Source organism: Xenopus tropicalis, chromosome 2 (genome assembly GCF_000004195.4).
Source record: "Xenopus tropicalis strain Nigerian chromosome 2, UCB_Xtro_10.0, whole genome shotgun sequence".
In the NCBI taxonomy this organism is placed as follows: domain Eukaryota; kingdom Metazoa; phylum Chordata; class Amphibia; order Anura; family Pipidae; genus Xenopus; species Xenopus tropicalis.
The window spans coordinates 148,755,343-148,782,869 of NC_030678.2; the positions used below are offsets into that span (position 1 = coordinate 148,755,343).

The 27,527-nt window shown below is 40.8% G+C and overlaps 1 protein-coding gene across 2 annotated transcripts in view; it reads left to right on the forward strand.

Annotated features, from left to right (window-relative positions):
• asic1 (acid sensing ion channel subunit 1) overlaps positions 1-24,783 on the forward strand; it is a 166,894-nt gene extending 142,111 nt beyond the window's left edge. For both annotated transcript variants that reach the window (XM_031897214.1, XM_004911961.2), the window contains exons 9-12: positions 18,559-18,650; positions 19,703-19,782; positions 21,985-22,089; positions 22,325-24,783. In XM_031897214.1, coding sequence (XP_031753074.1) covers positions 18,559-18,650; positions 19,703-19,782; positions 21,985-22,089; positions 22,325-22,429 — 382 coding nt within the window. In that variant the 3' untranslated portion in view covers positions 22,430-24,783. The remainder of the gene's footprint in view (positions 1-18,558; positions 18,651-19,702; positions 19,783-21,984; positions 22,090-22,324) is intronic.
• Positions 24,784-27,527: the final 2,744 nt, after the last annotated feature.

Consider the following 27,527-nt stretch of genomic DNA (forward strand, 5'->3'; position numbering starts at 1 on the left):
AAGCGTTGTTCTGCTTGAGGTTGGAAGAAAGAGCCAATTACATGGCCAGCTCTAAAGGAATGGCTTCTGTGAGATTTTTATCATCAGCGAACAATGTACTGTGCAAAGCACGTAGTTACCTTATGCATCTAGAGCAGAATATTAAACCTGCATAAATCACACAATGTGGCTTTGCCTGGAATTAATAAACCTCAGAGGAAAAGAAGCTGATGCGAGTTTGGTCTGTAGTCTTTCAATCAAATGTGTCTGACTTTATGAATTTAGGCTCGATGTGGGTTTGTCATTCTTCATAACAGATAATAAAAGGCTTAGTGCTGCCCATTTATCCATTTACACTTTGTAAAGTGTAAGAAATGCAAATTAAAATAATTTAAAGAGCAATAAAACTTAAATGGACGATTCTATGAAAATGTAATCTTTGTACTTATGGATGAAAACAATGGGAAATATTTAGTAGCGAATTTCGATAGTTTGGCTGATTTCTTGATGTTCTTTCATATTCTTGAATGAGCTTTCAGAGAAGTACCACATGGCATCCCAAATCAAAGCAACTTGGTTTTACACTTTGGGGCTGATTCATTAAAACAAGAGTTCGAATGCCGAATGGGAAAAATTCAGATTGGATACGATAATTTCTGAAGATCGCAAATATCACGAAAATGCTTATTGAAAAATCGTATTAGTCACAATAATATCGTATTGGCTATCCGAAAGTCACAAAATTTTCGTACCGAACTATTGTAAACAGCGGCAGAACCTTTCCGAATTTTCCGCACAAGAGTACAAAAAAGTCGCACAGGCGTACAAAAAAATTGGCGAAACTACGCTCGGAGCGTTTGAATGTAACGCTCCGAGCGTTCATGTCTTAATAAATCTCCCCCTTAGTCTCCCTTTTTATTCTTAGTTTTGCTCTTGGAACAAAAGGTGCCAGCACAGTGAATTATTCAATCGTATGTAAAGCGCTTCCATATATGAGTTATTTTGCCGACCTTTGACTTGAATGGAAAACATTGAAGTCAATAGATCTTTACCAGACAAATGTAATTGCCTTCTAGTAGGAGGAGAGCAGAAGCCTAGAATTGGGATGGCAGTTGATGTGCTCTACTTGGACTTTGCTAAAGCATTTAATACTATACCACACAAAAGGTTACTGATTAAATTAAGCAATATTGGCCTGGAACATAATGCTTGAATTTGGATAGAGAACTGACAGAAGGATAGGATAGGAGTACCGCAGGAGTCAGTCCTTGGCCTTTGTTTTTTAATTTTTAGCTTTTTTATGACCTAAAAGTTCCAAGCTGGATGTTGCAACTTTGCAGATTTGACTTAATTCAAAAACTTGGCTTCAAACTGACAAATGAGGTTCTGTGTTACTAAATGCAAGGTTATGCACGTCTGTTTTTTATACACTAAATGGTTGTGTTTTAGGAGTATCCTTAATTGAGAAGGATTGGGGATTTTGTGGATAACAAGTTGTGCAATTGTAGGCAGTGTCATTCAGTGGCTATTAAAGCAAATAAAGTGCTGTCATAAAAATGCCATTAACAAGGGATGAAAGTATATTTTATCTGTTACAGAACCCTAGCAAGGCATCTAAACTTGCAGTGCAGGTTTGAAAACCCCATTGGCAAGGACTTTATTGGACATGTAAAGCCTACATTTGCCTACAAGGTATATCAGTTGGGCACGTCTCCCCCACCCAAATGGCACATTTTCCTAAACCAAATAGCAGCTTTCAACCGGTCGCCATTTTTCCTCTGATACATAATCGAATACATTTAAATCTGCAAACAGCCTACACACACACAGACCCTTATTCAGCATACATTTCATCAACAATACAGGTTCACACAGGCACAACTGACTTTGATAAAAGTTCGGCTGTTTGGGCACTGTAGGTAAAGCTGAGCTCAGGAGAAAAAAATTGAAGCAGACAGCTAGAGCTGAGTTTCTATGGGAACCAGCAATGCCATCTCTGCACTGGCTGCTAGACTGGGGGGGTGTGTTTAGTAATCTGAGCTTAGAACAACCGAGCATGCCCAAAAGCCAAACAGCCAAAGCAAATTCCTGAGGGTGGGGGCCGAGTGTGTTACAGGAGGAGAAGGAAATCTAAGTGATTAAGGAGATGTTGCTGCCTTACTATTAACCTCTGGACAGCTAGAGTGGCAGGTATTGAAAGATTTCAAAGAGGCTGTTCACTGATTACATTTTTGAGTGTGGGATTTACATGTCCTTTAATGGATCTCTAATGTAGTTCCTTTTATGAACTAATTCCCACAAGCAATGATATTCTAGCTTCAAAATGACCAGACAAGGGTTGAAGATGGAGCCTGCTGCAAGGGAGCAGTGAAACGGTGGTGAGCTCTGTTTTCACACTTTGATAAATATGCCCCAATATAGTTGTATAATGAGTCTGTATTGGCTCTTATCTTAGACAGTGTTTTTATTTAACAATAAAGTGGGAGGCAGAGCCATAGCTGGGATCTAAGGAGTAATGGCTTGAGGTGAAGTGATTGTTATATTATTATAGGGCAGTAGAGCGAGGAATCCTTTGCTGTTGAAGTAATTAAGTAACTTGCACATGGGTCTCCCCATCTTTCCGCCGCGTGTGTCACACTGAATTCTGTTATATTGACATTCACACCAATGGAGCAATATACACAGGAGCCTCATGGTTAAACGCAGAACAATATAAATTGCTATACTGTAGTGCAACCCTGCAAGTGGCTTCCTTGTGTCTCTTTCTATCTGGGTGTTACAAAGGAAGCAATATAAGCACTCTCTAATACGTTCAGTACGTACCTTCTGCTTCTGGCAGCAGCCCTGGAACATGGGATAATTCAATAGGCAATATTCTATTTGCTCAGGTTATTCAGGCTGCCTGGGACCTGGATCTGATTGGCCGTCACATTTCGGCATGTTAGAGTAAGCAGCTGGAGAGTCTTGTGTTAACATCCTGCAGAACAATTTTATTATCACGGTTTATAGCCTTTCCTTCATTTGATAAATCTAAGCCATAGAGCTGCTCCAGGCAAATCCAATGATCCATTTGAAGTAGGCACAGTTTTTCATGCGGCCGAGAACATTCCTCGTCTTGTGCTTATACTGCTGCATTAGCTTTCCAAGCAGAACGGGGGAAAATAATCCAAAAAATGAAGTTGGTGTCCCAAATGTTTGAACTGCTAAATCAGAATTAAGAACTTTATAAGGAGCATCATCACATATTTTAGTGGGGGCAGATATTAAAGGGATACTGACACCTAAAATTAAACTGTTTTTAAATATATCATAACATTGTCTTTGCATGAACTTTGTAATTTTGCCATAAAAGTACTACCAGATGCTTTTACATTCCCTATCTGACCCCCCATGTTCCTTTATGAGGGGGCTGCCATATTTTTGCAGCAGTAGGCATTTAGCATTAGAAGCTATAACTGACAGGCTGAGAAGGGACAGTCAGGTTGGCAAAACCACGTACCAATTACTTACAAAAGCAGCCCTATCAGTAAAAATGATTAACATGACCTATAGGGAACTTTTATGTACATTAATATTTTTAAAAGTATTTTTTTGTGTCAGTATCACTTTAACACCATCACCTCTTAAGATAATAAGTCCATAATTCAATAATTATTATATCTTAATATAGTAGCATAAAAGAAGCAGCCATTTAAGTGGACTTTTTTTTAAAATCTCTCTCTGACTATGATGACCTCAGGTGGCAACCCTAATGCCCTAATACCAGCTTTAGGGGCTGCATTACCCAGGACCCTTTCCTTTGTACCTCCAACATTTGTGCCGAAGGCTGGAGGCAGGTATGAGTTGGCGCTGGGCTATGCCAGTCCTGATGTAACATAAGTCAAAGCAATACAATGTCAGCTCATCTTTTTACATGCAAGTAGTGATGAGTGGTCATTCAGGGACTTAGTAATTATAGAATAATATGTCTGTAGTTAATTAAATAGACTTGCAGTTATGGAACCAGAGGGAATTTTTTTGACCTAGACTGAATTTCTTCCTTAGCATATTCCTTGACTTGTATATTGGTGCTTCTTTGCACTGACACAGGTGTTCCCACTATGGGAGCTGATATAAAGGATATGTGGCTCCATGGTAGGCTGCAATGGGAGAGCTGTGCCGCTCCATAGCACAGAGTAGCAGTGTGACGATGGTGAGGCCACTTTGCTAGAGGCAATATACTCAGGCTTATGTAGTGCCTCTTAGATTTCTACTAAGAAGAAAGTGTCATTTCACAATCATAACACAAGGCAGATCATGGTCAGAATATGTTTTCATGCTGTTGAACTCTTTTACAGATGAAGCACATTATATTCAGCATGCCAGCTGAGCCAGGTGCCATTATGAACTGCGCCATCGGTGCCACTTCTTACTACAGGGGGCTGGAATCTTAGGCAGCGTAGCTATGGGAATTTCCTTTCTGGCCTTATATTTGGCTGCCCGAGGGGCTCAAGGAGGCTGCTGAAGGCAATGTCAAAGAGTTCACAAGGTCTGCATTCACAACTAGACCAGAATATTGTTTTTCCCAGATAGGACATTCTGTCCCAGTTAATTCCAGGTCGTATATATTTTCAGTACTCTACAACATTTTTTTTTTCCTGGTGTCAATCTACCATTTAATGCCTCCGGGTATAAGTACAGGCGGTCATTCTCCCAGGCCTCCTTCCTCTGCAAGATGTACAGCTTTGTGTAACTGGATGTAGATTTATAAGGATGATGCTTTATTTCCCCTTTATCATATGTTATGTGAGTCATTATGGGCATCACATTACATGGCCTTCATTTATTCTGCATTTATAATGTCTGTAGTGCTAAAAGGATCCTGAAATTTTGGGCCTGGTAAGGTGCAAGTGTACAACCCATTGCTATCCTGACATTACACTCTGAATAGCAATGGCAAGGTACAAAGGTGCAGCAGAGAACATATACACACCCATATGCCTTAATGGTATATTCCTCACACTTTTGCAATAACCCTGCTTTTACTTACACAGGTTTTATGTTTTGCCAGTATATTTTTCACAGCCAAGCAGTGTTCATTTCTTCCCGCATTTTATGTTTTTCCAAAATTTACATTGATATTTAGTGGTCCCCAGGTAAATGTAAAAATGGGGTTCTAACTATACATGAATTCTCATGTTCTCAGTTGCGCACTGCAGATATCATAAACATGTAATAGGAGGGCTGTCTGCTCTTCTGTCCAGGTGGGGGCATCGAAAAAGCACAGGGCAGTTCTACATGTGTGGGTGGGTATGTAACACTTGAGGGCTCATTTATGTCAGGGAATGCAGTTGAGGACCCCTTAATTTCCCCATAGTCATTTGTGCGTAAAACATTTGCATGAAAATGTGCCCCTTGGTCTTATATAATATAATTTTGCTCTGAAAAAAGAACCCCACTGCATTGTGGTAGAAAAACTTGGTGATTGTGCTTGAAATTGCACTTTGCTCACTGCACTTGCAGATGTGCCCTCTGGTATTGCAGTGGCTTTTATGGGGTTTGTACAAATGTGCACCCCTTTTGCACTGCGCACTGCTTGCAATCTATGTAAATATGGCCCACATTTACATAAAAAGTGCCGTATAATTCCTCTCCCTTTTAATTCCATGGAGAGTCTGAGCTCTTCTTCCTGGGGTCACTAGTGAATACATGAGGATCAATGTTCTTACCACTGTCTGTGGCCTTTCCGCCGTGATGAGTAGGAGCCATAATGCTTCTTAAGGCAAATCCAAGGAGCTAAGTGAAGGGAACATGAAGGCGACCATTCTTCATGCTGTCACGCTTCTGCCTTTTCTGTAGCCGCCTGCAAATATTGTGCGTGCTAGTCACAGAAAAAACTTCAACTTTATTGCATTGGAGGACAGAAACGCTGGCTTTGTACATGGTGTCATATTGCTTTCAATGAGATTTTCCTGCCCCTCAGCATTTACTGTAGAACCTGCTCATTTGTCAATCTGGGGGCCGAAGACAGTTCTGAAATGGAACGATAAAAAAGAGCGATTGTGCGTGAGTGGGTGGGAGTGTAGGGGACACCAGGCTTGTGTGCACCCCGTGGTTCTGCCGCATCCCCTATGCACGTGGCGTTAATTGCTGATACACGAGGGGCTCTTGCTAATTTGCCAGCAGGAAAATATTGAATAAACTTTTGTTAGAATATAATAAGCACAAGATGAGGCCTTTGGTGTTAATTGTTTCTTGTTTGCATTTACTTTTAAAATAAACCTGACATTGTTTAGATATGTGGATTAAATACCACAGGCAACTGTGGTAAAATCAGAATATCCCTTCTTAGAAGCGTAACTTGGCATCCCCCACTTAAAGGGATATAGGCCACATTTCTGGGAATGGCCCTTCTGTTGTTTGGTTTCCTGTCCTGTGCATTCATTCATGTGAATGGGTTTTAGTAAAGAACCAGAAGATCCAGCAGCCTATGGAGCACCCAGGGGTGTCAAGCTCCCAGTAGGTATATCTGATGCATCCTTCTAATATATGTGTGTGACCCTCACACAAACGTACTGGAAGGGTCATTTACTTTTAATGTTTATTAACAGCACTAAGAAGCATAAGAGTGCACCCCTTAGTTATGGTTGCCAACTTTTTTAATTAAATACTGGCCTTCGGGTGGAGGTGATGTCATATGGGGGCAGGGATATGGGCGGAGGGGGCTGGGAAAAGGGCGGAGTTGGCAGGTGGTATAAGCAGGGCAGAGGCAGGACTATCCTTATAAGGGGGGAATCTGGCAAAGGAGAGGGTCAGGGAAGGGAGGAATTTATATGGTACAGATATTGGACCTGTTATCTAGAAAGTTCGGGACCTGGGGTTTTCTGGATAAGGGGGTCACATTTTAAAAAAATTGAATTATTTGATTAAAATGGAGTTTATGGGAGCTGGCCTTTCTGTAATTCAGAACATTCTGGATAATGGGTTTCCGGATACCAGGTCCCCTACCTGTATTACAAATTTACCAGCGATTACATTGCCAGTAAATTTGTAATTCCAGCCCTAGCTGGTGATTTACCAGTTGACCTGGTCAAATACCGGCGGAGTGGCGACCCTGCCCTCAGTGCTTATTCAGCAGGTATTTTTTTCCGTCGTGTCATTTTGCCTTTATCTCCCGGTGTGTAAGAATGATGATAAAACTTTTGGGAGCGGCTTCCCCAGAGGATAAAAACACCTGCCGGACCCACACGTTACACTGATCGGTGCAATTTACAGAATAGATTGCCTTAGTGACCGCAGCGCACGCACGTGCCGTAACATCACCGGATTACTTTGTAAGTTAATAGCACGTCCCTGTGTGGCAGGATCCCTTGGTGGGAGGGGGAATTGCTGTTCTTTCCTAAGCCTGGATGTCTGATTGCAGAATAATATCATCATGTATATCTAAAGGTCAAACTGTGCTTTTCTATTTAAAGTGCCATTTTCTGATATTCACAGCTTTTATATTGTAATTTAAAATCAGGCTGTTACATGGTGAGTTTCCTGTTTTAACTCTCTCAGTGGCAGCAAGAAAGCGATAGTTCTCAGGAACAAAAAGACTAGAGGATGGTTAATAAATAGGTTTTATTTGTGAACACCTAACATTTGTTTCTGCTGCAAATAACTAACCCATGCTGAGTCACCTGATCTAAGGTAAAGTCACATGGGGCAGATTCTCCCCTGGCATTGTTTAGCTGGCAAAAAACACCCCCTGATGAACCCGGCAGCTCCCGTTGACTAGTGGGAGCCACTTGGACTGCGGGAAGCAGTAAATTGCTGCCAGAGAAACACTCTGTGTGATCTAAGCCAAATCAATGCCTTCAGAGTGAGTCTGTGCTAACTGGCCAACTACCAAGCAGCATGACTGAGCTACTTGCAGCAGGAAAAACTGTTAGATAGCGGGAGTGCACAGCAGGGCTGTGGAGTCAGAAGCAATTTTGGGTACCTGGAGTCGAAGTTGGAGTCGTGGTACCATAAACTGAGGAGTCAGAGTCGGTGGTACCATAAACTGAGCAGTCAGAGTCGGTGGTACCATAAACTGAGCAGTCAGAGTCAGTGGTACCATAAACTGAGCAGTCAGAGTCGGTGGTACCATAAACTGAGCAGTCAGAGTCGGTGGTACCATAAACTGAGCAGTCAGAGTCAGTGGTACCATAAACTGAGGAGTCAGAGTCGGTGGTACCATAAACTGAGGAGTCATAGTCGGTGGTACCATAAACTGAGCAGTCAGAGTCGGTGGTACCATAAACTGAGTAGTCAGAGTCGGTGGAACCATAAACTGAGGAGTCAAAGTCGGTGGTACCATAAACTGAGGAGTCAGAGTCGGTGGTACCATAAACTGAGGAGTCAGAGTCGGTGGTACCATAAACTGAGGAGTCAGAGTCGGTGGTACCATAAACTGAGGAGTCAGAGTCGGTGGTACCATAAACTGAGGAGTCAAAGTCGGTGGTACCATAAACTGAGGATTCAGAGTCGGTGGTACCATAAACTGAGGATTCAGAGTCGGTGGTACCATAAACTGAGGATTCAGAGTCGGTGGTACCATAAACTGAGGAGTCAGAGTCGGTGGTACCATAAACTGAGGAGTCAGAGTCGGTGGTACCATAAACTGAGGAGTCAGAGTCGGTGGTACCATAAACTGAGGAGTCAGAGTCGAGTCAAAGGATTTGTGTACCGACTCTAAAGCCCTGGTGCACATATAACCCAATGATATGACAAAAAGTCTAATAAAACAAATATAACAGATTCATGAAATATCCACTAAAGTCTGAGTGAATGTTTATAGCTAGGAAAGTTCCCTTTTAATTGAAGATACCATAAACAGGTGCTGGCTTTCTTTTTCTCTTTGGGCACTCATACTACCCAATGGGACACCTTGGTTGGAAAAACATATCAAAAGCCCAAAGCACATATTGTACTGCTTAAGCTATAGTTGCACAGCAACATTAATGCTCATGTTCCATCAACAGCCTAAGGTTGGACATTCTATTCTGTACCTCGGCTATGGCCCCAATATTACCCTCAGGGGCCCATGCCTAACTCCTGGCTGCCCCATAGTTCCCACTTGCATTAATGGTTATATCAGGCTCTATTTGTATTCCCCCACAAAGACTCTGTTCGGCTGCAGTGATTTATGCCACATAGAGTTTATTGACTCAGCACCCCCCCCCCCACACCTTTGGGTTTGCTGCTGAAAGAGAAATCAATGGCACAGGCCGCCTTCCTTGTGGTGACATTTACAGTGCACCAGGCATTGAAGTGATCTAATCAGCGCGCCCGCTCATTGGCATTCAGTGTACAGGTGATTACAGGGCACCTTTCATTCTATGAGCACAGCATGTGATTTTATAGGCGCTCTAATTATTATTATTATTATCATCTCACCATTTAATCTCATGCAATCTCATGCAATATCTGTCTTAAAAAATGCTTTATTCATACCCAGACTGGGAATCCCATGGAGTGATGGCTTGCTTGTAGCGCAGGCGCTGTGGCTACATGGAGCACACACTGCGAGGCATTAGCCTGCTGCTCTGGAGTGGCCCTGAAAAATAATGACAAAAAAGTTGTAAAAATGCTATTGTTGCTCAGTAACTGGGGTAATGCAGACCCAATCAAAGAATATTAATACATTTATAAACCAAGGCCCCGCATGTGTGCCAGATGCACCCTTTGGCTAATAAAATGGCATGACCTGAGGGATGGAAAACCTTTAAACTGAATAGACTTTGAAACAACTTTGTGGTGTTGTCACATAACCCAACTTAATGGGTAGCAACTGAAATTTAAAAAACTTAGAGCTGGACACAAACCTTTTAAAGCAGCTCAAGTAGCATGGGTAAGTAATGGAATACACCATGTACAGGCAATAAATATTCTTCACTGTTTGTGGTGCCAGGTTTTTTTGGTGTTACTTATAGGGCAAGCCATTATTATGCTCTGTCTCTTTGTGGTAATTATTGCACTTAGCAGTTCAGTGTAACGCAGTAATGCCATACAAACTTGAGGGGAGGGGGTACAGCCATAAATATATATAGTGATGAAGTCATGCTGTATACCCAGTAGCGTATGTACCATGAGAATTCCCACATACAGTTTGTGTGTAAGTATCATGATTCTAGAGCAGTGGCTTACAAACTGTGGGGCTGCTTCCCTAGGGGGCCCCAGGGCCTTGACTGAGGAGAAGCCTGAAGGCCATTTAGGATAAAAAATATTTTGCCCTTAGAGATAGCCCCAGATGACCTACTTAAGTCATAAGATTTGTGTAGAACAATTATTTGCTGCTATAGATATTGTTGCCAGCATTGGACTGGCCCAGGGGGATACCAGGGTGGCCATTCCCAATATTTTACATGAGAGTAAAAATGTAACACAGTCTGACACTGCTTGTTACTATGGATGACTGATATACAGGTATGGAATGTAGAATCTATTATCCAGAACGCTTGGGACCTGGGGTTTTCGAGATAAGAGATCCTTCCAAAACTTGGATCACACACTGTAAATCTGCTAAGAAACATTTAAACATGAAATAATCCCAATAGGATTGTTTAGGTACCAATATGGTTACATCCAGCTTAGTTACCATCAAGTACAAGGCACTGTTTCATTGTTACAGAGATAAAGGGAATAATTTGCTTACAGTGGGCCCCATGTGAGCTTTCTGGATAACAGGTTTCTGAATACAGGATCCCAACCCATACAACTGGTTTTATACATGTATGATCTAAGAGGGGCCCTGTTCTGAAGCTGGAGGCTCAAACCTTAAGTCAGAAAACCACCGTATGTAATAAAAATCAAGATAATGGTAGATGTGCCCCATTACAACCTGCAGTACAGCAACTGGATCTAATGGCTGTACTTGGCATGTAAATAGCATTCGTACTTTGGGATTCCTTTTTTCTTGTTTGTGCAAATAAGCCTGTGTGAGACCCTGTTCTCTAGATTATTATATTTATGTTGAATTTCCATAATAACATTATATTCAGCAAAGAGGCATTGCAAGTGAATAAAAGCCAGGCTGTTGGCTTCCATGCAGTGTATTGTATGGCCTGTATTCCATAGTCATAGTGTTACTGCTGCTGGGTAATTTGGGCTTACTGAATATGTGTATGCTTAGCTCACTTTGCTGGAAACCATAGAATAAAACATGAAAATAATTGCATGCTGTTTATAATTCCAGGTCTCATTTGTATTAGTTTGCTATCAGTGTACTTGAATTACTCCTCTTTGCTTCACTACAGAACCTACTCACCTTGAAGCTGCTTAAAGGAGAACTAAAGTCTAAAAAAAATGCGTCTCTCCAATCCGTAATGTATTAAGCGCTTTGAGTCCCACAGGAGAAATGCTCTAAAAATGTTTATTATAATTATTATTATTACTAAAAAGAATATGGGTAAAAATGCTGTATTATATATAGTGAAATTCCTGTACCCCCTCATGACAAGCAGTAATAGCTACTGAGGGCATCTTCACTGCTAAAGGGCTGTGTAGGGTCTTTATTTGTAGTACTGGCCTTTGGGGACGGGGTTGGACTGTGATGTAGTTTGGGGGTGGGGCTATGACTTAAGGGACAGGAAATTGGTAGGGGGAAAGGTAATTTTATTGGCTGATTGGTAGCGAAGAAGGTGAGAAAAGGAAGGGCTTTATAGGGTATTACAAATTTACCATCACCGGCCCTATCTGGAGATTTTCCAGCTAGGCCAATTAAATACTGGCCAGGTAGCAACTCTAGGGCTGTGGTGGACTTGGACTAGTACAAAACCCCAAAACACATGTATGTTAGCAAGTGCAGTGAGCAAAGTGCAATCACCATGTTTTTTCCCACAATGCAGCATTTTTTCCTAGAATTCCGGTCAGTGCTCCTGACACAATTGCACTGTGCCCTACCACAACAGCATTCGATTCAGCTGGGCTCGTTTTTTTGCAAATTGGGCACAGTTGCTGGGAATTTGGTTTGGCATCATTTCTGCTGCTCAACATGCAAGTAACGCCTGTGCCGGAACCTTTAGGTGCTCTGGGCACGAAGGGGAACCTGAAGCTACTGCTGCCTGCTCAGGAGGTGTCGGTAGCTCCAGGTTTCCCCTACGGCAATAGGCTCAGCGGCGCACAATTCAGAGGGGAAGGCAGGGAGGACTGAGCAGCACCGAGTGCAACTATACGGAAGGCACGGAGCATATTTTGCTTTTAATGAAAATATTCTTGCAGGTGTAACATTTCTTGCCTAATTCTTTGATTAACTTGATTTCTCCTTTAATTAAAACCATGCTGTGATTAAAAGAAAAAGATAATTGGGGCATAACAACAGTGAGGCAGATTCCGTGACAGCTGGGGGTCCCAGGAGCTTAGATACTAATGATAATTTCATTACATGTTTTCATTACAGTTATTTTTTCACAGGGACCCAGGAAATGTTCCTAAGAAAGCATAGTAAAATAAAATGAAATCTGTATTTTTATGAAAACTGGGTTTATTTCTTAACAGAACAAAATCCTGGGACATTTTGAAATGGTAGAGTCCCTGTCGGGAGTTGCAGGGGGATGCGGAGAGTTTCAGCCTTACCGGGGACAGCTACAGGTTACCAGGGTCGCAAAAATCAGAATTTAGGCTCTTCTAGTGCGTCTAGCATATAGATACATGTACAAGATCTGTACTCTGGAAACCCATTGTCCAGAAAGTTCCAAATTATGGAAAGGCCATCTCCTTTCCTTTTTTTAATTGGATCAATTCAAAATTTTTAAACATATTTCTTTATAGTAATAAAAGAGCACCTTGTACTGCATGGACCCATATTAGTTGGACAAAATAATCCTATTGGCCTTATTTAATCTTTAATTGATTTTTTAGTAGATAAAGTATGGAGATCCAAATTACAAAAAGATCCCTTATCTGGTAAACCCCAGTTCCCAAACATTCAGGATAATAGATCCTATACCTGTATATATTTTCTTTCTGCTATGCATAGACTCTACTCATCACTAATCCTGGCCCAGTGAATGACATCTAATAGTATATACTGCCGGCCACACAGGCCCAGTTTCTTTATATATTTATGCAGTTTGGCCACACACACACAAATACCCAAACAGCACTGATTTAGTGCAATGAATTACTGAAGTCATTTTTGAGCACCCTCAATGGTTGAGCATTGGGAGAAACAATCAATTAGAGAAGTGTGGCCCCTCTGCTTTATGGTCAGCCAATGACAGAGATCTGGCAAGTTTGTGGTATAAATATTTTTTGACCATCAATGCAGGGCTCTGTAAGGTAAACTGAAACATCTTTCTGGGTCTCCTGGTGGGACAGGGAATAAAGGGATGTGCTTCTATGTGCTATGAGACAGTAAGACAGGTGGAACAGTAGGAATCTCTGCCAAAAATGTACTAAGCTCTTTATTCCCATCATCTCCATTAACCTTCACAGCTAAAAGTAATTAAGAAAGACTCCCTGGCTTTCTCTGTGCCAGCATCTCTAGACATTAAGCCTTTTCGTTTTGTGTGAAATAATTAATGCTGTCAAATATTGTTTGAAAATCATTTTGGAATTGTAAGGGGTAGTGGAGATGCTTTATTTAACCCCAGCTAATTGCCAGCAGGTAGGAACAACTGAAGGCCCCATTAGGTGGGCAAGTCGACTGAAACGTCGCTGTCTGATTAATGCAGTACATTCATACCAAGGGCCGTCCGTATATCTGTATATTCTATATACTTTGAATTGACCTAAGTTTAACATCAGTCCCCGTTTCAGTCCCCAGCTGTCCCAATAGCAACAGAGCTGCCCCACATCCAATCATTACTGTTCTAGGGAAGAGGAAGGAAGGAGTAATTTTCTGTCACCTGATCCCCTTCCCTCCTCCCACGTCCACCAAACTTCCTGCATCAGCTTGTCTTTTTCTGAAGAAAGGAATGTGTAAAAAATATTTTGGAGCTTGTCTAGGGAAATGTGTTGAGATGAAAATATGTGGCTCTGATGCTGAGTGGGTGTGCAGCTATGGGGGCATGGCCAAAAATTGGGTGTTGCATACAAATTGTGCATGATGCGTTGTGTACAACACAGGCCTTTTCCTGTCCCCGGATTTTACTTTGGAAATCTGGGAACTATATGGTTGTCTGACTTATTTGGTTTAAGCTCCATGTTGAGGGCTGGCATTTAGCCAGGGCCACCCCTTAGCTTATAACAAGGTTGCAAGCCGTAGTTCCAAGAATGACATCAAAGAAGGGTTCACCCAAGGCCTTGCACTAACCAACCTCCATCATAGGCTTCCATGATTATCTGCAAGAGCAAATAGATAGTCTCCCCGCATAATCTGTTTTTGGGAGAGAACCTATTGAAAATTTGAAACTGATTATTAATATGTATTCATATTAAATCAGCTATAAACACTTTCCCACAATCAGCACATTAGAATCCCCTTCGATCATAGCCAAACTATGTGATTTATTGTCTGTAGTGAACACGGTGCCATTTGTAGGTTGTGTCACCCATGCCGCAACTATATAGCGGTTCAGATACCCAGTCAGCTGGAAGATTCCCACCTGAGACCATGGCCTTCAGTACTGAAAGCTCTGTCAGGCAGTATTTGTATGGTTAATATTTCAAGCCTATTGTTATAGCTCTGCCTGCCAATTGTTCTGTTTAAAGTCCCAGTTGATTTGAGTCCTGCTGTTCTGCCTTCCAGTCGGCAACAATCTGTGCATTAAGGTTTTTGATTAAAAATGTGTGCTGCTTTGGTATGTTTATAAACAGGGCTGGATTTAGAGATGTGAGGGCCCCTGGCATTGCAGGCGTGAGGGCCCCAATCTAAGGGATGCAAATTCTGTCATTTAGTGCTGTGACACCTCAGCTCTTGTTGCACCAAAAGACGATGTTGCATTTGGACATTCCTAATACATACAATATATATCTAACGCACAGCATATTAGTTTTGTGCTTCTACTCAAGGGGTCCCTGCGATTCAGGGGGCCTAAGGCAAATATCCTAAACTGGGCCCATTTGTCTGGGGATCATAAGCTGCAGTTTTGCTGGTCCTGCCTCTGAGAATATAAACCCATATATCAGGATTCTCTAAGCCTCTTTGTATGTTTTCCCACAAACCTGGTTTGTTCTCATTTACCAAGAAATTAGATTCAGAGCAAAGGATTGTTTCTCAGGAGAGGAAATGAATTGCTGATAGATCACTCAGTACCAGCACCATGGACATCCCATGCATCCAAATGACCAAATGACTGATGAAAGTAAAGAGGAACCATGATACAGTAAATACAGTTGTGAAATGCATGAATGTCCCGTGGGTTCATAGGTGCGCAGTTTGGGATTTCCATTAAGCCTGATTAAAGTCCCTAGCAGCTGCTTTTTAGTGGGGAATGCTGGGAGTTTCAGTTCAATAATAGAATGACTGGGCAATTGTTCATTCAAGTAGGCAGCAGGAGAGGAACCATATTGGTGGGTGCAGTAATAATCTGCCATGCATGTTTGTTTGATCATTTGAGAGCAAATCAAGGCCAGAAACTGTCATGTGTGGGTCCAGTTAACTATTCCTTTTCTACACACTAGCCACCTGCATAGAATGGCATCAATATTCCTGTGCCCACGAAGCAATTCCAAGTATCTACTCCCTCAGTGAGAATTATATTAGGGATAAGTAACATATAGTATAGAATCATAATTAAGCATACCACTAATGGTGCCCTTGACACCTTTATCTGAGCCAGCAGCATCCTGGGATTATTATTTCAAATGTCACATCTATATTCCAGTCTAAAAAGTACCCATACATTTTTAATTTTGGCCTTTTGCTTTATATTCACAGGTAATAACTTATTTATTAACAGCTAGAGGCACCATCTCTCCCTACTATACCTGCTATCCCACAGCCACAGTCCCTTCCCAGAGGCTATTATCCCCCCACTGCTACTATAGGCACCATCTCTCCCTACTATACCTGCTATCCCACAGCCACAGTCCCTTCCCAGAGGCTATTATCCCCCCACTGCTACTATAGGCACCATCTCTCCCTACTATACCTGCTATCCCACAGCCACAGTCCCTTCCCAGAGGCTATTATCCCACTGCTACTATAGGCACCATCTCTCCCTACTATACCTGCTATCCCACAGCCACAGTCCCTTCCCAGAGGCTATTATCCCCCCACTGCTACTATAGGCACCATCTCTCCCTACTATACCTGCTATCCCACAGCCACAGTCCCTTCCCAGAGGGCTATTATCCCACTGCTACTATAGGCACCATCTCTCCCTACTATACCTGCTATCCCACAGCCCACAGTCCCTTCCCAGAGGCTATTATCCCACTGCTACTATAGGCACCATCTCTCCCTACTATACCTGCTATCCCACAGCCACAGTCCCTTCCCATAGGCTATTATCCCCCCACTGCTACTATAGGCACCATCCCTCCCTACTATACCTGCTATCCCACAGCCACAGTCCCTTCCCAGAGGCTATTATCACCCCACTGCTACTATAGGCACCATCCCTCCCTACTATACCTGCTATCCCACAGCCACAGTCCCTTCCCAGAGGCTATTATCCCCCCACTGCTACTATAGGCACCATCTCTCCCTACTATACCTGCTATCCCACAGCCACAGTCCCTTCCCAGAGGCTATTATCCCACTGCTACTATAAGCACCATCTCTCCCTACTATACCTGCTATCCCACAGCCACAGTCCCTTCCCAGAGGCTATTATCCCACTGCTACTATAGGCACCATCTCTCTCCCTACTATCCCACAGCCACAGTCCCAGAGGCTATTACTATACATTCTACCCCAATGCCACAGTCCTGTCCAGTGGCTTTAGGCACTGCTATACCAAAGATAGTTCTGTAGGTACTGGTGTTGTACACTCATATGTGTTTTAACCTAGCCAAATGTATTGCTGCTCTGCTAAATGAGCTTTTTCAGTTCCATGAGAAAAAAATAAAGTGCGGTACTTTATCTTAAATGTTGCAGACGTTTCTTTATGCGTAATTTAATTAACAGGCAGTGAAAGTACTTCACTGGATAAAGGCCTTTTTTAATGGGTTTCCTTTAGATGTGCCATTATCTTATTGGCTATAAATATAATTTCTGCATATCTAAGTGGGGGAAAGGCAACCTTTGGTGATACAGCTGTTATAAAACTGCAGTTCCCTGCATCTCGTTACCAGAATGGAATGCTGGAGTTATGTATATTTAGTGGTTGGCTATCCTTTTCAAAGAGCATCTCTAAATTCTGCTCAGGTCATTTGTTTTAATCATTCATACTCTGCAGACATAGTATTAGAATATATTACTGAGGGGAATATTCAACATTCTGGTGACAGACAACGCTTTGCATAAGTACTTACCTACTTGGATATTTCCACATTTGGTTGTGTTACAACCCAGAATTAAAATGGATGTAGTTGGAATTAATGTTAATGAATCATGCAAAATAGTCCTAAACATCGAAGTTTAAACAAATCAGCATTGTTTCCACAATGATTTACAAATGAAAAGTCAAACGTCTTGATTGTATTCCCCACTTCTTTGCTGTGAAACCCCTAAAAAAGCTCCAGTACGACCAATGATTCAGGAATCATATTTGCAACTGGAGTCCATTTGTGTGAAACTGAAGAGTCACATGATCTCAAAATAAATTCTGTACCCATGTTTGTGTACTCAGAGTTTGCTAGGGAACATATCTAGGAACCCAATGAGCGACTGCAATAAGACTGGGATAATTTTCTAGAGTTGGGTTATAAAAAGAGCATTAGCAAATAAAAATAATATGGTAAAGTTACGGCCACCAAAATGTTGTGACTGGGTAGGCAGGGTGTCAGTCAAAAAAGCCACAAGGAGGCCAATGGTAACTCTGAATGAGTGGAAAAGTTCCACTGCTGAGAAGTTGGTAATGGGACAACTATAACATGGATGCCCCAAAAAGCTGGGCTATGACTCTATGCCTTCACTGCCCAGCACTGACTGAAAGCATCTGTAATGACTTTTAATAAGCATTGCTGTGTTGGGTATGGCAACATAATTACAGTATGTTGCTACATACTTCGCTTGTTGTCATTGGTTTGTTTGCCTTTCAGTAAATGTGCTCGGCCTGTATGAGTAGCGTAGCCATTTTGCCTGCCTCAGAATGGGCTATTAGTGCCCAGCTTGGCAATCTGTTAATTCTGGCAAATGCCAGAGGGGCTGCTGGAAGAAGCCATAGACAGTCCCTATTCGGCTGGTGGGGAGGGCTGTTTGGGCCTCTGTTTATTTGAAATGCCAGGGCCTATTTTGATTCCCAGTCCAGCCTGGTGTTTATAGGTAACTTTCAGTCTCACCAAGACAAGCAGTATTACCGTTTCCACACACTAGTAATTGCAAATAAACACAACTGGATAATTCTTTGCAAGCATTAATGAAGCAGTCATATTTGCCAATTTCAACATAAAAACCCAGCCTACAAAACAAGGGGACATCTTCCCATTTAAATAAAACCCAATCCCAATCTCACTGACAATAATACATGATATTCTCTTTCACCATATTGTACCCTTTCTTAGCACCTGATCTCTTTCTAATAGGGAGAATATTTTGGTTCTTGATATCTTCTTCGAAGCCCTAAACTATGAAACTATTGAACAGAAGAAAGCATACGAGGTGGCCGGACTACTGGGTGAGGCATCTTACTAACCAAACATTGCAGTTGTTGTGTTTTTATGAATGACTGGCCACATTGTGGTCTTTATGTACCTCTGCCTTCCCATATCACTCTGTGCTTCCAGATAATATATATATATAAGTATAGTGTGATGCTAGTAATTGTACTTTTACATGTGGAGGGTAATAAGTTGGACATTCTGGGCTTTATGCTTCTGTATCTTTATTTGTTCTTCATTTTACACTATAAATTGGAAATGTTTAAGGTCACTGGGGCATATTTGTAAAGGTGTAAAGGCAAATTCTATGAGCCTTAAAGCTACTGAGAAGCCACAAGGCAAAAAAGAAGTTAAAATCCTTGCACGTCTAGGAAAGCTGTGTAGAAATTGCCCAGTTTTACTAACTAACCTTTTTCTATACAACTTTATTAGATTTGTGTGGCTTTCTTCCCATACACGTCAATAGACTAATGTAATGTTATTTTGCCATATAAGTCTAGTGTAACTGCTGTATGTACTTTTATTAACAGGGCACTTGGAGCTTTTACATAAAGAATTTGCACCAAAAGGAAATCTTGCCATTAGTTTTTATTGATATATTTTTGGCACACAAATCTGCCTCAGTCCATACTTGTATATTATGCTTTGTTTTCCTAGAGCCCTGTTTACCGAATGATCAAATACTGAACGTTGTCCTTCTCTCTGTGTATCACCGGCCCCTACCCACCTGCTGTGCTGTCCCTCCCATACTGCAGCCTGCGCTAAAACATTCAGTGTTTCCTATTCCCCCAGAGACATGTTAGCAATGTTGCTATCTCTCTCCCCAACATGGGGCTCTCATTTCAATTTCTTATTCCACCTATACTGTGCATACATTTTCTGCTTTCCATATCTTGCATTTTTCTCCTTTGTGCTGTTGCCCTTTTGCGCTGATCTGATCTGTGCTCCTTACTCTGCATTTCTGCACTTTCCTCCCTCTGATCTTTTTATATAGCCGCTGTATTATCTTCCAAAAACACTTGCTCTGCCCTTTCTGCCTTTTCATTCGAGCTGCTTTTTCTTCTGATAGGTGACATTGGAGGACAGATGGGCCTGTTTATTGGAGCAAGTATTCTGACTGTTCTCGAACTCTTTGATTATGCCTACGAGGTAAGAATGCTGAGTTGTGCAGAAACTCTAATGGAAGATAACTAGCCACCTACTGACCTAAAAAAAAAAAGCAAGCAGCTTCTTTCAGCCCTTAAATTTTTTTTAATTTTACTTTGTTGTTTCAAAGTTTGTATTAAAAGAGCTTTTCTTTTCTTTTAAGAAGACTCCAGTCTTCAACATTATAATTGGATACAGTTTCTATATAATATACAAGAACAGAGGGAGAATAGGAAATCGCGACAAAGAAAATGCCTTTGCTTACATTCATCTAGGCTGGTTTTAAGGTGAGGGAGGCAAGGCATTTACCTAGGGCCCCAAGCATTATAGTGGCGCAGTCAAGTGAAACAATGTTAAGAAAAGTACAAAAGCAGATTATAGTTGTAACTACCAGTCACAATACCCCTGTGACAGTCAAGGGTTGAAGTTATTATTTTTTAAGATTGGAGTCCAAAGTTTCAGCCATAACTACAATACAGGTTCATGCTATGGTGAGTTGGATGAATCTTTGACATCCAAGGGAATTCATTAGTGAGTGTCTCTGCTAAATCTCACTTAGACAGTGTAGGGACAGCCAAAGGTCTCAGGCTAGACATTTATGAGTTTTGTTTTTAACTAAAGGTGGCAAGATCTTCTCCCGATATCCCCACCTACGGGTGGGCGATATTGGGTGAATTTAGACTAATTTGATCATTTGGCTCTGGGGCCAAATAATCAAATTATAAAGATGGCAATGGGCGCAGTCGGTTCGGGACCGAATCAACGAGCCGATGCGGTCCCTGATCCGACTAAATCTTTTAACCTGCCCAATCGATATCTGCCCAATTTCAGGCCAGATATCAGTCGGGCAGGCCCGTCGTTGCTGCCCCTACACAGGCCGATAAGCTGCCAAACCGGTCTAGGGGACCGATAATGGCAGCTACAATCGGCCCATTTATGGGGACCTTAAGATTGGGCCAAGTATGAAGCCATGAGCACAATGCGAGGGTAAAGATTTACATTATGAGTTGGATAAAGTGTTGTTGAAAAGGTTCATCCATTGTCTCCCTAGAATCTTGCTCATGTATAGGGACAGCTGAAGGTTTAAGGTTGGATATTTATGAGGAAGTATATTTTTTTTACCAATATTGGGGTAGTACCTTCAGCCACGAGTACAGTGCAAAGCCTAAGATTCCAGTTATGGTTGCTGAGAAAATTCATCCAGTAGAGTTAATGGGTGAATCTCTTTCTTGAAACTCGTCCTTGTGCCTTACTGAAAATAGGGCAATGCCTTCATTTGGTAACTTCCCTCTGCATGTAAGCACAGCCAGGAAAGTGAGTAGTGTAACATTGCCTAAAGCAGTGACTTGTAAAAAGAGAAATTATGAGAACTCTACCCAGTAAAAATGGGGGTATTTTGAAAAAAAAAAAACCTGATTTGTTTGTTCTCTCAAGCTAAAGATGAATATATATTACCATACCAGTGGGAAAAGCCAGGAGACTTGTTTGTATTGTATTGTAGCACAGTGATTACCAGGTTTGGCTCACTCGTTTAAGTAACAGAAGTATAATTCTGATTAGTGATATAGTAAAGGCTGTTATAATATCATGTATTTAGCATCTTTGTTAAAGGAAGACTATACCCCCAGAATGAATCCTTAACCAACAGACAGTTTAGATCATATCAAGTGACCTATTAAAGAGTTTTACCAAACTGTGATATACTGTATATATAAGTAAACATTGTCATATTCCATCTTTTCCCTTGAGCCACCATTTTGTGATGGGCTGTGTGCTCCCTCAAAGATCAGCTGACAGGAAATAATGCAGCTCTAACTGTAACAGGAAGTAGCGTGGGAGTAAAAGACAGAACTCTGTCAATTGGCTGATGCAACCTAACATGTATGTGTGCCCTTTTCTATTTGGTATTACACAATGGCACATACTACTAAAAAAGTATATTTTATTAAAATGGTTTATTTAGATATAAAAAGAGACATAAAAGAGGCAAATCCACACCCTGTGTGGTTACAGACATTTTTAAGGCCTGGTCTGCATTGTCAATAAAGACACTCACCTTGATGTTATAAAGCTGGCATTTCTGCCTTGTGGTGTAGGTCCATGATTTCTGAAAAATGAAAACCACAAAAACGAAATGATTGATGGAGCTGCTATTAAATAATATATTTTTTGATTTGTTGATTGATACATACTCTTTTCTTTAAGGTGCTGAGATACAAACTCTGTGGAGGAGCAAAATGTGGGAAAGACTCAAAACGCAACAACAACGACAAAGGAGTAACGCTGAGTTTGGATGATGTAAAGCGCCATGTGAGAAATAAACCCTCTTTATAATTACCCATAAGGGTCCCTGGCAAACATTTTATTTGTCGTTCTAATGGCATAAAAACTACTTGCCAAAGCAGATTAAATTAGTAGCCTTATGTGGGTAGAATTACAACAAATGTGTACATTCTAATTTTTTTTCAATATTGTTGGTTCACCAAGTAAGAAACATTTCCTTACTCTATTGTCAAAGTAATAAAAGACTCTCATCTAATTTCAGGCTCCATGTGAAGGAGTAAGAGGTCACCCAGCAGGAATGAGTTATACAGCCAACATTCTGCCTCACCATGCAGTGCGTGGTGCGTTTGAGGACTTTACATGCTGAGATCACATCTGAGGACAGACGAGAGAGCAAAGTCTTCTTCTAAAATTGACCATGAACATGAATCACAGATGAAAGAGAGAGAAAGAGCCTGAGAGTCTTTCCCACAGCTTACACAACAAAAATTGTCCATTGTAAAACAGAAAGAATGGAAACTGATCAGCCTGGAGAGTGTGAGACAACATGACTCAATGTAATACCTAAGCAAGTGAGGTGCTTGGGCGCTCATGACTACACTACGCCTAGGCTTTGGAAGGCAGTACCCTAAGGCAAGCCTTTCTGAATGACAGCAATCGTAATTTTAAAAAATGTACAATTTAGCATAAATACCTAAAGACAGCCAAAATGTCCAACACATGTTGAGCTCAGAGTACGGTGTAACCCTAATGTTTGGCACAATAATAACCATACATTTATGGCACAGCTTATCAAACCCATAAATAAATTATTGCCAAAACCAAACCAACTATGTACTGAATGAGGCATAATTATACCAAGAAGATAGTGTGGGATGCCTTACTGAAACATAATTAAACGCAAGCTGTAAAAGCACAAATGTAGTTGTGCCAAATCCACAAGGAATGCTTATAACGGTGTAGCTCAATGAGGATTAGATAGCAGCTCTGCATATCAGTTAAGATAAACATTGACTACAACACAAAATGCAGAAATGGCAACTTTCTTTTGTTTAATCTTTTGGGGATAAACTTTGCTCCATGAAACAGAAAAGAAGATCCAAGTAAGACTGTGACTGTGGAAATAATGAAATCAGTAGGGTCCATGTTAAGCGATGCATTACATGGGGTGGATATCGTGTAACCTAGATAAATGTATCCCACCACATATCCTCAGAATCTTTGGTATTAAAAAGTACAGTAAATAAATGTTGAGGACTACTTGTACAAAGAAATGAATGTTATTATAAATGGGGCTGATGATCTAACAAATAGTAGCCTAAGAAGCAGATTTGGTAATATTAGAAGGATTCCAACCCAAAAACCTTCAAGGATTCTGCACTTTACATTGTGTTGAACCATAATTTTAAGATGGACGCCTAAGAAAGAGTCATGAAAATATAGCAAATAAGAGGAAACTTTAGGCAATAAGTGTTACAGCTAACTCTGATGTTCAGGCCGTACATGGTATAAAGTGCATCACCCACTGCAACTAATTCCAAAATAAATATAAGGTTTCCTCCTGAAATCTTTGCTTTAAATTGCTTCAACCTGTTCTTACTCAACCAATTATCTCCTAGAAGTCTATAGTCTCCACTCTGATCTAATAGACCAAGAGCATTTCCTTCTGTCATATCTGTGATCCCTGCTAAAATAAGCCTGGATTTGTGCCATGAGCGGTTCAGATGTTCAAGGCCACGCTTGATACCTTTACCACTGATAGAAACTATTTCCATGTTATTTCCAAGGATATGGCCATTGCCTTATGATGGAAATCCCTTTACTAATTAGGTTGACTGTACTCTTTATACTGAGTGCATGGCATATTTGCTCTCTCTTCTTTTGACCTCAGAGTTGACCTCATTTTCTTGATTCCCTGGTATTTACACTTCTGATCTTCTGGAACTGGAAACCTATTTCTCGTCAAGTCGAATTTTTGTGGCATTTTCAAATCCTATATTAACGAGAACTTACCATGTGAGCTTTCTGAGCTTGGGGGTCATTTGAATATTCCACACAAGTCAAACGCCTTCAGTTGTCCAGTTCAGTAAAAAGAGCAAATGATTGTCCACAAAGTGGCCTTTGAGCCTGAAACGGGGTGCTAAAGAATAACCACTTAGTTGTTAAAGTGAATGAAACTTTGCAGAAAGTTTGCCGAACTTTATAACCGTTTACAATCCATGGCCACTTTGGTTATACAATTGAGAAGTCAGGGTGTGCCCATTTGGGAGTCGGAACTTCACGAACCAGAAGGATGAACTCTGTCTCTGATCCCGGGAGGTTTGATCACTGTGACCATAATGTGAAGAGGCACTGAACTAACTGGTAACAGCCACACAAATGTTTGTGGCTACAGCCTATGACTTCATTACAATCAGTGGACTCAAAGACACACATATATTCCTGGGCTTAGTTTCATCACACCAGGAACTTATTTTGCCTTTCATTCACCATTATCATCTCTGCCATCGAATCACCCTCCACAAAAACTAAACCAAACAGGACATCAACACATGCTAATATATATATATAGATATCTAATACGGGTCTAATGTTTTTGTTTCTTTTTGTTTTGGGTTATTTTATTGCTTAGTAGAAATGTATCACTGACCATAAACACAACGTGCAATGACGTGTTTCTCTAAAAAAGTTAGAATATTTTTATAAAGTGCCAAACATTTATTTCAGTGCTGTTCATTTGATTATATACTTTTTGATATGTGTCACAATCTGCGGGTCTTAATAGCATTGAACAAATAAGATATCGAAGGGCAAGTAACTCATGCAAGCCACTGGATTATTTGCCTACTTTCTTCCGAAGTGTAAGTTAAGGGAGTAGTTCACCTTTAAAGTAACTTTTAGCATGATTTAGACATTGATGTTTGTTTGGCAGCTCTTCAGTTTGGAATTTCTGTGGCTATCTGGTTGCTAGTGTATTATTTACCTTAGCAACCAAGCAGTACTTTGAATGAGAGACTGGGATATGAATAGGTGAAGGATTGAATAGAAAGATAAGTAATAAAATGTAACAATACCAATAAAATTGTAGCCTCAGAGAGCAATATTTTTGGTCTGCCAGGGTCAGTGACCCCCCATCTAAAAGCTTGAAAGAGGCAGAAAAGCAAGGCAAATAATTCAAAAGTATAAAAAAAAATTAATAATGAAGACCAATTGCAAAGTTACTAGGAAAAGGACATTCTATAACATATTAAAAGATAACTTAAAGGTGAACCACCCCTTTAAACAGCCAGTGGCAGCAGCCTGCAGCCAACACTATAACTTAATTCTTATGAGATTACTGTCCCTTGAAGCAGAACACAGTTTACAGTAGCAAAGATGGATAAAAGACTGTCCTACACTAGGGAAAGTAGAAAGCAAGTCACTCATGTGTACTCTGTGTGTTACTTGGAAGGCACACCCCTGTCAGTTGAGGCAAGATAGATAAAATAAAAGTTACTGTGGCGTTGTTTGTTTTTAGCATATTTTACAATCTTTGACCAAATAAAAAAAGGATAATGCTAAATGACCTCTAGCTGTGGGATGGAACATTGTATTGGGTAAAGGTCCCATTGTTCTGCTCTGTAAGTAGCACAGCCGTGGAATACAATAAAGGTTTAAAGGAAATGTAAACCCCCACAACAAATTGGTGTAGCATTTTTCAGATTGCTCTCCTAAACACTTTTGCAATGCACATTACTTATTTGTTTATGTTGTTAAGATATTAGCAGTTTTTACACTGCCAATATAATTATTGAACTGAAGCAACAGCACCATCTGCTGTTCAGTTTGGCCAAACACAGCGCCAGTCAGCATCTATTGTTGGCAGAAAATGAAGTTAGAAAGGAAAGTCTTGTGATGTTGCTCTGCGTAAAACTGACCAGAGAAATGTGTGACCAGAGCAAAATCCCAAGCCTTTCTTTCCCTTGCTAACTTCATATTCTCCTGCCTGTGGCTACTGACTGCCACTGTCCTTTTATCTCTATTAGCAGTGAAAAATTGCTAATATCTTGAAATAAAAAATTGTACAAAATTTCAATTTGAGGCTTTACATTTCATAGCAGTCTATGTAGCCGACTAACACATAAATTAGCCGACAAAAACATGTCTATCCTGTTACCTAAACCTGCACATATCGACAGACTGGTGCCGGATAGAGTTTACCACGGGGAAGTCCATGCATTATTAGAAATTAAAGACAGGAGGAAGGTACCGGTGTCAGTGGAATTGTGAGCTGCCAATCTCCATCATCACTTTTACTTTAGTAAAAATATTTGTCTTTATATGTTATGGTTACTTATATTTTAACTCCAACTGTAACTTACAATTGTTTAAGGGGATGTAAAAAAAAACAACATTAATTTTCCCTTATGAAAAGATTGTAAATCTAAGCAACTTTCCAGTATCCATTCAATGCAAACATTCAGTGGTTTTAAAGATATTTGTAAATATAAACTGCTATTGGAATCAGTATCTGCCTTTCTCTTTCTATTCTCTGCCCTGATGGCTGAACAAGGAGTGCAGAAAGGAGCAGAGACTGCATTCAATAACAAGTACCTTTACAAGTTACTTAAACAGTGGTGTAACTATAACACAGCAGATCCCACAACCACAGGGGGGCACGGACCACTGAGCATCTCCTGTATACTAGTGCCACTTTGGGATCTGGGAGAAGAGACTGTGCGTGCCGGCCTCCCCCCTGAAGTGCCACCCTTGGCTGTAATATATGTGGCTCTTTGTGTAAGAGTCAAGTCACTACCTATCCTCGCCCCCCAGCCCAGAGGCAAAGGGGTAAGCATCAGGTCTGCTGCCCCTGGGCATAAGCCCACATCCAAAGTTACACATACAAAAATGAAGTAAGGAGGGGGGGGGGGTCTCAGACAGTAACAGCAGACTTAAAGTTGTTTTCATGCCAAATTTTGCCTTGAAAAATCTGAAAGGCCCAGACAGGACTGTTAAGGCAGATACTTTCAAAACATTGTGTGTTGGTGGGAATTCATAGCAAAACCCAAGGCTTCACTCAGTGTCATTAGAATTGCTGTAAAAAACACCATTGCTTTCATATATTATCATAGAAAATCCCTTTAACCCCTGTGTGCTGGAGCAAAATGTGTCCATGCATGTGAGAGTGTGTAATGTGGGGATCATCTAATGAGGAGTCTTTATATTCCATTATTTTATAATTCTTTTTATATTTGTTCCATCACCTATAAATATATGAATAGATAAACCTCACTGTATATATCTATATATATAAATGTACTAATGTATAATACTAAGTGTATATATGCGTGGGATGGATATTACTCAAACAGGTTAATGTACATTTCATACAGAGCACAAAATGGCATTGACAATGTATACTCATAAGAAATAATATAAAGGAAGATATTACTATGGAAACTGTGTTTTTGTCTCAGATGAAATGT